The 17,802-nt window shown below is 42.6% G+C and overlaps 1 protein-coding gene across 3 annotated transcripts in view; it reads left to right on the top strand.

The window, feature by feature from the left end:
- COL27A1 (collagen type XXVII alpha 1 chain) overlaps positions 1-17,802 on the top strand; it is a 752,882-nt gene that overhangs the window by 352,574 nt on the left and 382,506 nt on the right. For all 3 annotated transcript variants that reach the window (XM_077478787.1, XM_077478785.1, XM_077478786.1), the window contains exons 17-19: positions 10,026-10,079; positions 11,014-11,067; positions 11,914-11,967. In XM_077478787.1, the coding sequence (XP_077334913.1) occupies positions 10,026-10,079; positions 11,014-11,067; positions 11,914-11,967 (162 nt within the window). The remainder of the gene's footprint in view (positions 1-10,025; positions 10,080-11,013; positions 11,068-11,913; positions 11,968-17,802) is intronic.

Below are 17,802 nucleotides of genomic sequence, written 5' to 3'. Positions count from 1 at the left end.
GCAAACAGAATATTGGCATGCATTAAAAAAGGGATTAATTCCAGAGATAAAATAATTCTCCCACTCTACAAGACTGGTCTGGCCGCACCTAGAGTATACAGTCCAGGTATGGGCACCAGTCCTCAGGAAGGATGTCCTGGAAATAGAGTGAGTACAAAGAAGGGCAACAAAGCTAATAAAGGGTCTGGAGGATATTAGTTATGAGGAAAGGTTGCAAGCACTGAACTTATTTTCTCTGGAGAATGGATGCTTGAGAGTGGATATGATTTCAATTTACAAATACCATACTGGTGACCCCACAATAGGAATAAAACTTTTTTTGCGGAAGGGAGTTTAACAGGACTCGTGGCCACTCATTAAAAGACACAGAGGTATCAATGTTAAATGACCAACCAGCCATACGTAGCATTCATACAGTAACAATTGCAACATTGCATTCAGGAATAAAGCTATAATTGCATAACGAGGTAACTGAGGTATTAATTATTTGGTCCTGTTGCATGTCAAGTGTGTCCTCATTATGTCCTTGTTTCCCTTTCTGCACCCGGTCCTTCCCAGGGCCAGCGAGCAGAACAGGGGCACCACCATCCCCCTAACCAGTGGGGCGTGGTGTACAGTGATTCTGTATATTACCCTTTGGGTTAAAACTTTTCCAAAAATGTAACCTCTGCAGAACTTGAAGTTATCATTTCTTCCTATTGGAGTGATTGTATACATGAAGTAGCGTTGCCCCCCCCCCCCCCTTCATCCCATAAAGTTCCTCTAGGTAGTCTGTTCTAAAAGGAGGTGGGTGCTGGTGTTGTCCTACCCTATTCTTTACTATACTTCTATTTTGAACCAGGCGTGGTGGAGCTAAACCAGGGATGTCCAACCAGGGATCCCATATGTTCTCACATTTTCTCGGGCTACCTCGATGTTTGTTTGTTTGTTCCCTAATAAGAAAATTATTTAAGGAGACAATCCATTGTGTGTGTGTTGGAGGTGTCATAGATGGCCATTTTCTATCTATGAGTTTCCTTGCTAGGAATAGTACCCTAAGAATGGAAGTATACGTGTGGGGTGTGTATTGTTCTTCATTCAGTCATCCAAACAAGTTTAGGGTCAGCTATAAGTTTAAGGTTCCATATGCTATTGATAGTGTTCATCACTGTGTCCCAATATCTTTGTAGTTTCGGGCATTTCCATAGCATATGGACAAGTTTACCACTGTCTATAAGGCATCGAGGGCAAAATGGATCTCCCCTTTTATGCCATTTGTGTAATTTCTCAGGTGTGCAGTATGTGCAGTGGATAATAAACAGCTGGCTAAGTTTTGAGAGGAGGATAGTAGTATGGTGTGTTCATTCCTCATCTGAAACCCGTCCTATGTCATCTCCCCAACCAGCTCTACAGTTTAAGGTCATGGCTTTAGATGCATGACAAAGAAGAGAGCTATATATAGAGGAAATTTGTCCCTTCCAAGATAAGATTAGTTGTGTGAGTACCATGGGTCTAGTTAATTCCCAGGTGAAATCGTGGCTTGTGCTGCTATAGCGTGCCTAAGTTGTAGGTACTGGAAGAATGAAGTATTTGGCAGGTTAAATTCCTCTCGCAGTGATTGGAAGTCTCAAAGCATGCCCCCCACAATATAATTGTGGGATATAATTTACTTAATTTATTCCTAGACCAGCTTGAGAAGCCCTGTAGTTTGTTTAATTCTGGGTAATTTTGGTTATTCTAGATATGTGACCAGTTAGTGTAGTCTGTATATTGCAGATGTTTAATTTTATTCCTGTTTCTGTCTATAAGCAGTAGTGTGGGGTTTGGGGTCAATGCCCCCAGCTCACCTGCCTCTATACACGCCACAAGTCCATCGTCAGACAACTGCGTGCGTACAATGTTCCGAATAGGATCAGAGGACTCGGGGTCCAGCCAGCCCCGTTAGGTGTTGCAGCTAAGCCGCCATGAAGTAGTAGAATGGGTTAGGGACTGCCAGGCCACCCGAGTCCTTCGCTTCCTGTAAAGTTTTTCCAGTTTCATGCTTGAACCTGCTTCCTCCATATCAATGTGCGAAAAATTGTATTGCATTTTCTAAACACATGGATAGGGATCCAGAGAGGGGCGTTGTGGAGTGCATATAATAGCTGCGGGTTCCAAATAATTTTAATTAAGTTGCAGCAGCCAACCACGGAGAGAGGCAACTTAATCCAGCTAGTTTTTTTCCTGAAATTGTTTAAAAAGTGGGTCTATATTAAGCTTAATATACTGGTCTCAAATAGAGGGTGTATAACTATACCCAGGTACTTAAACGTATCCACCCCATTAATCTGTTCAGCTACTCAGGGTAGGGGCTCTTCAAATGGATCCAAAGGTATTATTGTGGATTTTTCCCAATTTATTTTGAACCCAGAGAAGGTCCCAAATGTGTGGATTAAGTCCATAAATTTTCCCAGGGCTGTAGACGTGTCACCCAAAAAGAAGGCATTGTCGGCATAAAGTGCCAATTTATCTTCTAGCTCACTACGCTTAAATCCAATTATTTCTGGGCTCCCCCTTATGGCAGCAGCCAGGAGTTCTATCGCCAAGACAAATAGTAATGGGGACGGGGCAGCCTTGCAAATAAAAAAATGGAGATAAAGTGTTTATTCTAATGCATGCTTTTGGCACCTTGTATAATAATTTGATCCGCAAAATGATGGTTTCTCCCAAATTAAGCTTTTCTTGCACTGCCAATAGGTATTCCCATGCGTAGAGGGCTCTTTACTCTAAGAGCGGCAAGGATGTGGATTTCCCTTCCACAGGCGGTGGTCTCAGCGGGGGGCATCAATAGTTTCAAGAAACTATTAGATAAGCACCTGAACGACCACAACATACAGGGATATACAAGGTAATACTGACATAATCACAAACATAGGTTGGACTTGTGTCTTTTTTCGACCTCACCTACTATGTAACTAAGTGTAATACAGCTGGCAGAGAACAGAGTCAGAACATCTGTCAAGGTCAGCAACAGGAGATAAGAATCAAGTGAAGTCGGGAGGCAAGCTGGTTCTAAGCACAGAATAAACAGGATGCAGGCCTTGTCACATGTCACTGAAGCTGAAGACCAGTCAGCAGTTCCATTTAGTTACAGTATGTTATGCCGAAAGCCAGTGCCAGATGTGCACGCCAGTTCACTGTAATACACATGCGCATTAAAGAACACATGTGAATACATGCTCAGCCCTGACTCTGTGTACTGGTCCAAAACCTGCTCCATGCATGTGTGTAGATCCTGGGGCATGGCCATGAACAGGCTCTTCCTGGCTGTCGCCTCACACTGCCAAACATGGCACTTCTTTTTGCCTTCAGCATTTGGCCACACTTATTCTTGCATATTGGCTCCATCTACCCCACTTGTCTGCCATGATGTTTTTCCAAGTGTTTGTGGAGCTCTTAGATTGGATCACTTGTATGGATGACTATGGCGTCAGTTTTTTCTGAGTCATTGACCTGGAGCAAGCATGCAGCAAAGTTGGAGAAAAGTAGAACTCCTGATCTGCATAGTTGTTCTGGAAAGCTAGATAACTTGCATTTTAAAATGGGGAGATCAGCAATTGTAGCCTCCTATTTTTATTTTTATTTTTTTTAGTACAGGTTTCCCTTAGGCCCCTTTCACACTGACGTCCCGTTCAGGCCCGCCTGTCAGTTTTTCAGGCGGACCTGAACGGGTGCTCCATAGAGCTCTATGGAGCGTCGGATGTCAGCGGTGACATGTCCGCTGACATCCGACCCGCTCCGATCCGAAAAAGTGTAACGGAGGAAAAAGCTATTTTTCCATCCGTCTGCGGATCGGATCGGGTGACGACGGGCACTGCGGTCCATAGGGGAGAGCGGCGCTGTGACAGGTCCGTCCCTGCGCAGTATGCAGAGACGGACCTGTCATCTCCCTGCTCAGCGGGGATCGACGGAGTGATCCCCGCTGAGCAAACTGATATCCACGGGGCGGATCAGAACTGATCCGCCCCGTGTGAAAGGACCCTTAACTTGTTCATTTGTCGCATTGGCACATTTGTAGCTGGTTTGATGGTCTGGTCTGATGAAGTAACATTCGGTTATTCAACTCATTTATTACCAAAGCATGAGATTAAGGATTTTCACCCTAGGTAATTGCCCTTGAGTCTGATACTTTTTATAATGGAATAATATTCAGTGAGGTGTTTTGGTATTTCTGGAATTTATTTTTTTGAGCTTCCAGGTTTTATTGTCAAAGCATAACTGAACAAGCTGAAGTTATAAGCTGATTGGTTACAGTGCACAGCTGCACCAGATTCTGTATGCTCCAGGTTAACCACTTCAATACCGGGCACTTAAACACCTTCCTGCCCAGACCAATTTTGAGCTTTCAGCGCTGTCACACTTTGAATGACAATTGCGCGGTCATGCTACACTGTACCCAAATGAAATTTTTATCATTTTTTCCCCACAAATAGAGCTTTCTTTTGGTGGTATTTGATCACCTCTACGGTTTTTATTTTTTGCGCTACAAATAAAAAATTCAGAATTTTTTTTTAAAAAGTTTTTTTTGTTTCAGTTTCAAAACTTTGTAAATAAGTATGTTTTCTCCTTCACTGATGGGCACTGATGGGGCTACACTGATGGGAACTGATAAGGCGGCACTGATGGGCACCAATGATGTGGCACCAATGAAGTGGCACTGATGGACACTGATATGTGGCACTGGGCACTGATAGGCGGCACTGATGGGTGGCACTGGGCGACACGGATGGGCACTGATAGGTGGCACAAATTGGCACCGATAGCTGGCACGGATTGGTATGAATGGGCGGCACAGATGGGCATGTATAGGCGGCACAGATGGGCATGGGTGGGCACTGATAGGTGGCATGGATGGGCACTGATAGGCGGCACAGGTGGGCACTGATAGGCGGCACAGGTGGGCACTCATAGGCGGCATTGTATTATGTTATACTGTACTAATGGATGCCAATCAGTGCCAAACAATAATGCATGCCAATCAGTGATGCCCATTGTGGCCACTGATTGGCATCCATTATGGGCACTGATTGGCATCCATTGTGGCACTGACTGGCATCCCTGGTGGTCTAGGGAGGATTCCCTTTTGCTGGGCATCCCTGGTGGTCTGGTGGCGTCCCTGGTGGTCCAGTGTGGGCATCCTCGGGGGGGGGGGGGGGCTGTGCTGATAATCGATCAGCACAGCCCCCCCCCCCTGTCAGAGGAGCAGCCAATCGGCTCTCCTCTACTCGTGTCTGACAGACGCGAGTGAGGAAAAGCCGATCACCGGCTCTTCCTATTTACACTGTGATCAGCCATGATTGGACACGGCTGATCACGTGGTAAAGAGTCTCCGTCGGAGACTCTTTACCGTGATCGTAGTTGCCGGGTGTCAGACTGACACCCCGCAACAACGATTGCCGTGATGCGCGCCCCCGGAGGCGCGCAACGGCTCATAATCCTGATCACGTCATATGACGTCCGATCAGGATTATGCAACCACTTTGCCACCGTCAATTGCCCATAGGGCGGGCGGCAAGTGGTAAAGTAAATAACTCCCGTGGTTTAGTTGAAAGTTACAAATCTCAAACGTAGACCTAAAAAAAAGACTCCTCCTAAAACAAGCAGAGCAGGTGCATATTTCTATGGTAGGAAACCTACTATGGCATTGATGTTAAAGGGAAAATATTTTACTAGTTAAAGATAACACCTTCTAAGTCCATATGCCCCATTGGCCAGGTCAGTAGAGAGCCTTTGTTGCTTTTAAGAACATAGTGGTATTGAGTAGGGCTGCAATCGGCCGATTATTTTTTCGATTAATCGGATAAAAAAAAACTGAAAAAGGGGAGAAATACACACACACACACACACACACACACACACACACACACACACACACACACACACACACACACACACACACACACACACACACACACACACACACACACGTCCCCCCCAGTATAGATGACACATTCCTCCCCTCTCACATGGTGTCAATGACCCACCTCCTCTCAGTGCTCCCCTCCCCCCCTCCGGTGTCTCGGGTTTTCTCACCCCTTCATGGTGACAGCGACTCCTCCTCAGTGTGCCGGGGTGGTGTGGGGCGGAGTCTCAGTCCGGACCCACCACACGTGACTCTGCCAACTCCTCCAAATGGAGCAAAGGGCACCCCGAAGCCGGGAGATGAATGCACGCATGTGCAGAGCACAACCTCCAATCACGGCAGCGCTGGAAAGCGGCCCGGCGAGGGCTTAACGCTCCTGCGCTCTGCGGCGGGTCTATCGGAAGGCTGCTGGGTAGAGGGGGGAGGAGGAGCCGAAAGCAGCGCAGGCGCGTTGCTGGCGGGACGTCAGCTGGGTGGAGATTGCAAGCAGGCGTAGCTGCGTGGTCATGGACGTGGTGCATGCGTAGGGCACGGGGGGATAAACAGGATTCTAACGGACTGGCAGGGGGGAAGGTGCAGACTAGGGGTGCAACGGATCAAAAAACTCACTGATCGGATCGTTCCTCGGATCAGAGTCACGGATCAATTTTCGGATCAGCAAAAAAAATAACACTATCCCCGCCCCCCACAGCCACATTGTTTATTTAAATAAAAGGTATAACACTATCTCCCCCCAATAAAATGCAGCTTATTACAAGCATAAAAACATAGTCAGCATATCACTGATGATTTGCGCCAAGCTCACCACCGATCAAAGTTCCTCCAAACAGACCGCCGTGATGAGTCCCGGGATGCCTATTGGCGCAAATCGTCAGTGATATGCTATGTTTTTATGCTTGTAATAAGCTGCATTTTATTGGGGGGGAGGGATAGTGTTGTACCTTTTATTTAAATCAACTGTGGCTGTGCCGAGCAAGTGGAAAGGCTTAGATAGGATTAGATAATAACTAACTACTATCTAATAGATAGTAGTTAGTTATTAGGTTAGATTAGGTAATAATTAACGTAGTGGTACCTGCATAAAATAAGTTTTGAATGAGGGCAGGCAAGGCATCCAGCGTGACCCATCCAGAACTCCTTCACTTGGGCTGACACAGGCTGAACACCGCACTGGGGGTGACGTCAGCGCGCAGCTCGCCGCCGCCGGATCGCATGGTGCGGACCAACTAATCGATAATGAAAATCGTTGACAACGATTTTCATTATCGATTATTATCGATAATATCGATTAATCGTTTCAGCCCTAGTATTGAGTAGGATATTAGAACCAGAGCCCACTAATTTCTAAACTCATTAATTGGTTGTTAAAATGTATTAAGAAAAATATTGTTCTTCCAGTGTAATTTTCTGCAGCGTGGTCATTGATCTCATCTGTGGAGAGAATGTATTCTTTCATGATGGCCTATCCATCAAATGCTCTAAACAGCCCAGTCACTAACCACAAAATATGCAGCTACACTGTACCTTTTTTGTTAGGCACAAATAGTTTTCGTTGCCACCCAGTGTAAAATAGTGTTTATGATCAGAGTTGCATTATATTTGCACACAGAAAGTGTAAATGATCACGTACCCAACACTGATGGTAGTTTGGACTTAACATTGAATGGTCACTACATTTGTATATTATAAATTTCTTTTTTTGGTGAAGTGGGAATTCAGAACAATCCGTGTTGAACTATAGCTCACCTCTTTTACCCTGTTCTAAAAGATGGCAGGCAGAAACCTTCTTTCCTGTACAGAGTAGTGGATAATCTTGGTGACTTTCTGATTAATCTCAGCACAAACAGAATTGAGGGACTGAGATCCAGAATTCATCTTCCTCTAGGAGTCTAGGGACATTATTGAATTCCGTGTGGGTTTGTTTGGGGTTTCCTGACCAAATTGGCACTTGTGTGTAAGTGTGTGCACTTGTATGTCATAGAGCCATTAGGTTTTCAGCTGCTCTGGACCACAGACTGAGATGTATAGTTATTTCCACCCTCTGAAATCCTGCGTTATATGTCAGGCTATTATAATGGTCTGTGGATTGTGGCTGCAGGGAATCAAAAGTAATGTTTTTTCACATCTCTCTTGCAAACCTCTTTATCGAAAGGGGTTTTGGTGGATTCTTCTGTTTGAACAAAAGTATAACAAAACCTAAATTTTAGAATGTTGTTATTGTATATTTATATACAGTATATGTGTGTACACATATAGTTTTGTTGTACATTTCACACTTTATATAATGTTCCTGTTCTGATCTGCTTGCTCTCCTGGTCTACAATTCTTGTTTTGTTCTTCACTTTACAGCGAACCTCCACAAACACATACTTACCTTTCTTTCATTCCCTAAACACTCCAGCTATTATTCCTGCATCCTGGGGGGCTGAGCATGGGGGGCGGGGGTACTTTAATTTTTGAACCCTTTTAAGTGGTTGTAAAGGCAGAAGGTTTTTTTTTTTTTTTTTTTTTTATCTTCATGCATTCTATGCATGAAGATAAAAAGCCTTCTGTGCAGCAGCCGCCCCAGCACCCCCTAATACATACCTGAGTCCCATTTCTATCCAGCGATGTCCACGAATGCCTCGGTTGTCCATGACTCTCCCCCGGTTGACTCTCACTGCTGTCAAAGTCAGTTAGCCAATCAGGAGAGAGAGGAGGCAGGGCTGAACCAGGGCCCCATATCTGAATGGTCACATGGAGCTGCAGCTCGGGTGCCCCCATAGCAAGCTGCTTGCTGTGGGGGCACTCAACAGGAGGGAGGGGTCACGAGCGCCGATGAGGGACCCGAGAAGAGGAGGATCAAGGATGATTTTTGCAAAACCACTGCACAGGGCAGGTAAGTATAACTTGTTTGTTATTTAAGTTTAAATTCACAATATCTTTAAATCTGACTTGATTGCAGCTAATGTCGTCTTCTTTTCAAATGTCTTGATGAGGAAGGGGGGGGGGGGGGGGCAGAGGCTTTGGCTATCTGGGATGAACTTTTTTAACACTTACACTTCCCCTTTAATATTCTTTCCTGTTCCTTAAAATAATTAGAGTTTAGAATATACATATGCTCACGTGCCATAAAACCAGAAAATCTAACCTTGAAAGGGAAATAAGCTCACTTTACTTTTGGAGGTGCAAACTAGAAAATATGCAGCAGCAGATCCATTTGCTTGTCATGTGATCACATTGCAAAGAACAGGTTTAAGACAGAGTTCACACCGCAGCACGGAGCGGCTCACAGCAGCGTTCCGTGTGTCCCCCTTTTAACCATTTCAGCCCGAAATTTTTGGCTGAATTTGGACCTGAATTGGACCAGTGCAATTTGCACTGGACCCCTGTGCAATTGCACTGGAGGCGCTCCGGAGATGTGGTAATCGGCTCCTCAGAGAGCCGGTCACAATCTCCAGACATGCAAATTGCCAATCTCCTGACATGTGAATTGCATGTGAAGAAATCCAGCCTAAAATGTGAACTTACAGACTGAAAACGTCTACTAGTCAAGGCCAGTATGGTGGGTTTGAGTGCTGTCAAGAAGTTGATGTTTTTTGACATATTGCCAGTCCATAGTATAGTACAGATTAATTGATTGATACAGTGACCAATATCAAAACACATTTTATAGAGCCCTTGCCTATGTGGGGTATAACTACTAGGAAACCTGCAGCCTGAATGTGCCCCCCTGAGGAGCAAAATATCCCTTGAATTCCCTTTATATCTGATAGCTCTGAAATACACAGGGGTAAGGGGAAATCATCAACAAGGTCTTGACATATGTTCTATCTCCTCCCTCAATTTAGTTCAAAACGTAAAAAAAAAAAAAAATTGCCCTGACTGTTTTAAGTAAATGGTTTCATCAAACCTTTTACCTTTTAATAGGACTTTCTTGCCTATAATATGAAAATTGTTTGTAAAACTTATTATTCTGCCTTCCCTCCCTCTTTGTGTTTGACAACTAATGCTTACCATTATATACTGTGTAAAAACTTGCCACTCAATTAGATTTTAATCCCACTGTGCTTCCATATTATTGATGTGGAATATGAGCTAGTCCTGGTACGTTTGTCTCTCATTATAATACACCTTGTAATTTATTTTGATAATGTGCACCCAGGGCATTCAGGGACTCCCAGGGATACCCGGAGAAGTCGGATTTCAAGGTGATAAGGTGAGGATTTACATTATTTTCAGCAATTAAAGTCAGAAGCACAGTCTTCACTCCCCATTGTACTTTTTCAAGTCTCTTTTCTTATAATGGTATTATTCAGGATTTAGATGCAAAATAGTCAACTGTTGTTGTGTTTTAAATAATTATATTCATCTTGCTTTTTTTTCCTCATTTTTTAATATGCAGCAAATCCACCAATAAAACCAGTAACTGATAACATGATTGGCAGTATTGTGAAATAGTAATAAAATAGTTAAAGTATATCTCAGGCTATTTTTTTGGGAGGGGGGGGGGGGGGGTTGTAATGTGTTGAAACCCTTTTTTTATTTCTTTTTTCTTTTTTTACAATCTGTGTCACATTGATGAGATTTCCCATTACTTTCTGCATTGTCAACACAACAGTACCTCAAAGAAAATCTCTCAACTGTGGGAAGTGCCCCGTCAGACAGTTCTCACTGAAACATCTGCCCCTATTGCAAAATTTCTCCCCTATTCCTTTTCTGGTTACTCAAAATTTTTGCTTTCCAGAGGGCATTGCTTTTTAGAGCCAGTTGACAGGTGGCTCAAATGCACCTGCTTGATGTCTGGGTTTTTGATTTTTTTTGGGGGGGGGGGGCAAATCCTGCCATACTGCACCGCAACCGTGTGTATTTGCCACAACACAACCACATCAGTGTATACAGACATTTTCGCTAGCAATGTTAACTTGCCAGTGAGCAGTCTAGGGAGGATGAATTTGGTCAGGGGTGGTAAAAACGTGCATCATTCACCTGTTTTTGCTGCCTGTGGGAATGAGGCCTTTAAAACACATTTGTGCAATACAGAGACATACACCAATTCATGTCAGGACATATTTTTACTGAATCTGTTTTTTTTTTATTGGTTAAATTGTCAGGTTATACACTGTATAACTCCTCTGATTTCTGTCTAACAGGGTAGCCAGGGTCTACCAGGCCCACCAGGATCTCGTGGGAAGACAGGACCTATGGTAAGATCTATTTCCCTAATCAGCAGAGGTTAAATATTGTCCTTATATTACCTTTTGTTTTTTTTCTGTCTTCATTTTAATACAGTCCACATTATTACATTGCGAAATTCTCCACTAGGCTTCCATTGTTGGCGCAGTGTTAAATATAAACCACTGAACTTTGTGTAATTTTTTCCGACATCTTGTTAGAATAAACACTGCAAAACAGAATAAGAAATCTTCATTAAGCTGATGCTGTCGAGGCATATGTCCGCTATAAATAAACCATAATAGCCACTTTTTGTTCTATGATTTGCTTAGGCGTACTGTGTATAAGGCACTTCGATTTTTGGCAGATGGAGATTTGACTGTTGTAGTTTTGCATTGCTGAGAGACTTCTTATCAATGCCCAATATGCCATGGTAAAAAGTAGCATGGCATGCTGAGAGAAATATTTCTGAATTAAAAAGCCTAATCTTGGTTTGGAATGACCAAGTGAATGTTTTGCTTCTTGGTGTGTCCAAAGAATATAGTATGGCTTTGTGTTAGTTGTGGTCATTGTGCACACTAAAAATCCCATAGTACATAATCCCTAGTCCGTCTTGAGAGTGATCAACAGAGTTATGGCTATGTTCATGCATACCATGGAAAACAAGCATAGCCACCCTCTAACAGGAAGTCAGATCACCGCAGCAAAAAAAAGGAGGCTGAGAGCAACAGAAACTATTTTTTTTTGAGTTAGAAATACACAGTATAATTGAATAGAATGTTCTTTTACCAAATCACCGTTTAGTGTCCCTTAAATGTTTTACTTTTGTAGACAACTTGACATTTTTCTTTTAAGCACATATCTTTTTTCATTTACAGGGTAAACCAGGGGATAAAGGTTTGGTCGGCTTACCAGGTCCACCAGGTCCGGAGGTATGTAATTTTGCTAGGTGATTTAGTTATCTAAGAAAGTGTTAGAACCTCTGTCAGTTGTTATTGCTGTGTCCCCAATGGGAAGATCTTTTTTCTCACTTACTGAAAAAAGGTTTTAATCCTTCCCCAATGTACGCAGCATATTTGAAAGGTTCAACTTAGCCCTCATGCACACTGGACATTTTTATAGCTGCTGTTTTGGGTTTCAGGCCTTTTTTTCTACAGCCAGTAAATTTCCCAGCATGTTATCCTATGTGTCCATGCACACATAGGCTGTTATCAGCCGTTTTTGGCAGGGGCGTTGTCTGGCTGCAAAAGAAGAGGAGTTTTTCAGTTGTAAAAATGCTCTAGCTCTAAAAAAGATCACAAAATGTGTCTATTCTGCGCTTTTGAGCCATAAGCTTTTGTGGAAGTATAGCTTTGCTAAAAGATGCTTACAAACGCTAATGCAAAAAACGCTTCAAAAGGTTAGAAATCTTGCATTTTTTTACAGCAGCATTCTACTGCTAAAGCTACTCGTGTTTTTATATCATCCAGTGGGCCTTAATGACCTCTGTAGGTCCCTCAGTGTGGACAGCTGTGATGGTTATTGGCTCAGCTACATATTGTAAATGAAATCACCTGGGCAAACTGGAAGGAATTATATAGCTGCCTAAGCATTGATTGGGCACGTTAGAACTTCACCAATATCATTGGGAAGAGCAAAAATGTAAAGTTGAACTTGAACTGAAAGAGCTGCAACTTTCTATTTATAAATGTAGAACAAATGGGAGGGTGGGCATGTCTAGCTGTGCTATGTGAGAGAAGTAAGCATACAGTGCCTTGAAAAAGTATTCCTATCCCTTGAAATTTTCCACATTTTGTCATGTTAAAACCATAAACGTAAATGTATTTTATTTAGATTTTATGTGATAGACCATCACAAAGTGGCACATGATTGTGAAGTGGAATGAAAATGATAAATGATTTTCAATTTTGTTTACAAATAAATATCTGAAAAGTGTGGCGTGCATTTGTGTTTAGCCCCCTTTATTCTGATACCCCTAACTAAAATCGAGTTGAACGAATTGCCTTCAGAAATCACCTAATTAGTAAATAGAGTCCACCTGTGTGTTATGTAATCTCTGTATAAATACAGCTGTTCTGTGAAGCCCTCAGAGGTTGGTTAGAGAACCTTAGTGAACAAACAGCATCATGAAGGCCAAGGAACACACATGACCGGTCAGGGATAAAAGTTTGGAGAAGTTTAAAGCAGGGGGAGGCTATAAAAGAAATATCCCAAGCTTTAAAAATCTCACAGAAAAGAGCCCTGTTCAAGCCATCATGCGAAAATGCAAAGATTATGGCACAACTTCAAACCTGCCAAGATATGGCCATTCACCTAAACTGACAGGCTGGGCAAGGAGAGAATTAATCGGAGAAGCAGCCAAGAGGCCCATGGCAACTCTGGAGGAGCAACAGAGATCCACAGCTCAGGTGGGAGAATCTATCCACAGGACAACTATTTGTTGCGCACTCCACAAATCTGGCCTTTATGGAAGAGTGGTAAGAAGAAAGCCAAAATGAGTCCCGTTTGCAAGAAGCCATGTGGGGGACACATCAAACATGAGGAAGAAGGTACGCTGGTCAGATGAGACCAAAATTGTACTTTTTGGCCCAAAAGCAAAATGCTATGTGTGGCAGAAAACTAATACTGCACCCTGAATACACCATCCCACTGTAAAACATGATGATGGCAGCATCATGTTGTGGGGATGCTTTTCTTCATCAGGGACAGGGAAGCTGGTCATAGTTGAGGGGAAGATGGATGGAGCCAAACACAGGGCAATCCTAGAAGAAAACCTATTAGAGTCTGCAAAAGACTTGAGACAGCCAGAGCTACAATGGAATGGTTTAGATCAGTGTTGCTCAACTCCAGTCCTCAAGGCGCCCCAACAGGTCATGTTTTCAGGTTTCCATTATTTTGCACAGGTGTTTTGATCAGTTTAACTGCCTTAGTAATTACCACAGCCATTTCATCTTAGGGAAATCCTGCAAACATGACCTGTTGGGGCTCCTTGAGGACTGGGGTTGAGAAACATTGGTTTAGATCAAAGCATATTTATGTGTTAGAATGGCCCAGTCAAAGTCCAGACCTAAATCCAATTGAGAATCTGTGGCAAGACTTGAAAATTGCTGTTCACAGAAGCTCTCCATCCAATCTGACAGAGCTTGAAGAAGAATGGGCAACATTTTCACACTCTAGATGTGCAAAGCAGGTAGAGACATCCTCAAAAAGACTTGCAGCTGTAATTGCAGAAAAAGGTGGTTTTACAAATTATTGACTTGGGGGCTGAATACAAATGCACGCCAAACTTTTCACATTTATTTGTAAAAACATTTGAAAACCATTTATCATTTTTCTTCCCCTGCAATTGTAGAACTTGTTTTAGTTGCCTAAATATAACCTGTTGAGTATGCAATTGAGCTGATTTTCTAAGTGAGACTACTAGAATAATTTGATATGTGTGCCCACCCTTCTTTGGAATTGCCAGCAATAAGACATTGCAGGCATCCTTACAATTGGAAGAAATGTAGAAGTTCTGAAAATAAAGAATGGCATTCCATAGATGCTGGTCTTAGCAGAAGGGGGGTAAGATACATGTCTAAAACCTGTAACATGAAAGGGGGTGTTTTACCTTTGTTATGGTTTGTTTCTATAAGTAAATTATAACATGCTGGCTTAACTAGGAAATGGAGGTGATGCACCAGCAAGATTTTTATTTTTACTTGATGGAATGTATGCCTTTTTTCACTTAACTAGTAACACTCTTTCAATGTAAACATGCCCAGGGGAAGATCTAGGCATTCCTCTCATACCTTATATTTTGGGTAGTTCGGCTTTAGAGATGATACTAAATGCAGTGTTACCTCTAAGCAAAAATCAAATCACCTGCAACCTATTACCCTTTCATTTACAAGGGTCAGTCCAGCTTAAATAAATGTCTCTGCTGGATGTTGGCTTTAATGCACCTGTCTATTTTTATATCTCCTATGGACTGTATTTGTGAAATATCTGCAATTTAGTTTCTTGTTTTGCATACCTGCAGTGGCCATTATCAGGGGGATCTTGCTATTGGGGAGTAAGTATGAGATAAGGCGCGTTTGGACCGATCCCACAGAAAACTGTCAAATGTTAACAGGCTGCATGCTCAATCAGCTTTAGAATTCCCCACCCTGCAGCCACACATAGATAAGGGCAGGGATGCTGGTCACATTATTGGCCACGTGGCCATATTTAGTCAATTACCATGTGGTCGTATTTGGTCAAAGATGTCACCAGCGTCCCTGCCATGCAGCCGCATGTAACAATTCTGCTGCCACAGTTATGTGACAGTTTCCCACATGCTTGGGCCAAACCTTGTTCAACCACAGCCTTATCATGGTGCAACAACACAAACAATCCATGCATCTCAATAAAGGAAACCAGCAAGTTTCCAAAACATCAGTTCTGCTTTTTTTGATCATGCTCCTTTTGAAGTAAACTGCCTGATTTTGAATGAAAATTCTTAGGAAAAAGCCAGCCATACATGGATCGAAATTCAGACAGTTCATCAGGGACTAGCCAAATCCGATCCAAATGTGGCTAGGCTGGCTGTACAGAAGTCAGTCTACTTATCAACTACTGTAAATCTCTGTAGATCACCTATAGCAGGAAACACTGATCAGTGTATTCTGAAGGCAGGGAAGTCTCCCTGCTGTCGGAACACTATAGCTCAGTGGAAGTGATTCCTCTAGCCACCTCGAATGTGTGTATGGGGTAATCGGGACTTTTTTTTTCACACTGGTTAAGTGAAAAAAATTACTAATGTATGGGCTGCCAAAGTCTTAGGAAAATGTATATGAAAATTCTCAGAACATTTAAATGTTCAAAAGATTTTGTTTGCTTTTAACAATTGATTTTGGAATGAATGAACTTTACCAAACAAAGAACACATGCGCTGTTAGAAATGTATTCATTCAAGAAAAAACATTTTCCATCCCGCTCTTTCTATTTTCTTGCCACAGTGGTCAAAAGGGTCAAAAACCATCTTAAGGCCCGGTTCACACCGCTGCGGGGGGAGATCCGGATGTGATTCGCACAGCAAATCACATCCAATCTCCGTAGCGATGCGAGTACAGCCATACAGATAGTATGGCTGAATTTGCAGCGCTCCCGCAGCAAACTCGCACGGGACCCTTTTTTGGGTCCGCAACAGAATCGGATCGCATGGGGGTTCACACCATGCGATCCGATTCCTGTGCTAGTCGGCAGATCGCACTGCGATATGCCGACGGATCTGGGGGTGTCATTAACATAACATTGACACTCCCAGCCGTCCGCATAGGGCAGTGTGAACTGCCGGCGGGAGGTGTGCGATGCGGGTAAACGCCGCGGATTCGCGGCGTTCCCGCATCGCTATAGTGTGAACCCGGCCTAAATTTGACTCCACTAATGATTAGAAAAACAAAAAACTTTCTTAGAAGATTCCTTTCCTAAATATTTTTGTTCTAAATTCTACCCATCCAAGACCAGCTTAACACTGATGATGCTCTTAACTGTAAGGCCTATAATGGTACTGTACAGGGAGTAGTCATGGAACATTCCCTGCAATGAAGATGTTTTGAGTAATTACGTTTTATGGTGAGAAGGGAAGAATGCAATTATTAGACGTATGAGTTCAGTCCATTCAAGGTGTTTAATATGAACATGGTGACATCACAAATGAGTCATTCCATTTGGGGTGGGTTGATATATGCATCCTTGTCCTTTTCTTACAGCCTTAGTACTGCTGTACAACGGGAATAAAGCCCACTGGCAGCCAACAAACTATAAAGCTGTTTTCTTTTGCTTTGGCCACACAGCAGAGGTTAGATCATGGGCTTGGCGGGCTGCATTGTGTTGTGTACGTTGAAATTGGATGTAATTCTTTACTGAACTATTCTGCTACAAGCAAATGGCATCTGCTCTGAATGAAATCTCCATATTTTTTTTTTTTTTATTTTTTTTTTATAGGTTTTAGTATAGTAGGGCAAAGTAATCACTAGCACAATAACTAACAAAGAAATCAGACACATGTGAGAACAAATACATGCAAACACATTTGCACATTGTAATGCTACCTTTGAGCACTACAGCATATGTAGTGCAATTAGTAAGTAGAAAAATATGGTAGTTCAGACCAGAAATGCTTCATTGTTATTGTTTATCAAATTCATTGAACTCACCATGCGCGTTGTTGACTAGATTAGTGTGTGTGTGTGTGTATGTGTGTATATATATATATATATATATATATATATATATATATATATTTGTTAAAGGGAACATCCTCTTTACTGTCTCTCCTGCTTATACTGGTACAGAGAGAGGCGAGGCTCACCTCCCTACCCGCTGATTGCATAAATTTCCTCATGACATTTCATATAAACCATGTAGAAATAGTGAGTGCTATTTTCTGCATGGCCTATGCTATCTATAAATTATAACTTGCTCTAAATAAGGATTTTTTTTGAGCAATTTTGCAACAGACTAGCTGCGGGGCCATCTTAATAGCATCATGAGCCCCTGGGCAAAGTAATGCTATGGAGCCCTACAAGCCTGCCCAATTTTACGCACCTACTCCTAAGAATTAAAATACAATATTTTCTACTTTCTGCTTTGAAACATATCAAATTAGAAACATTTAAAACATGTCTTCATAAATATAGACCAAAATGTATTCTGCTACATGTCTTTGGTATAAAAAAATCCCTGAAAGACCTGCACTCTCTCAGCTCCCCACACACCTGTACGCGCTCAGCTCCCCACATACC

Source organism: Lithobates pipiens, unplaced genomic scaffold (genome assembly GCF_037356315.1).
Source record: "Lithobates pipiens isolate NorthernLeopardFrog02 unplaced genomic scaffold, aLitPip1_a1.2 Scaffold_1, whole genome shotgun sequence".
Classification (NCBI taxonomy): Eukaryota; Metazoa; Chordata; class Amphibia; order Anura; family Ranidae; genus Lithobates; species Lithobates pipiens.
This window is presented reverse-complemented; position numbering and strand designations above follow the sequence as displayed.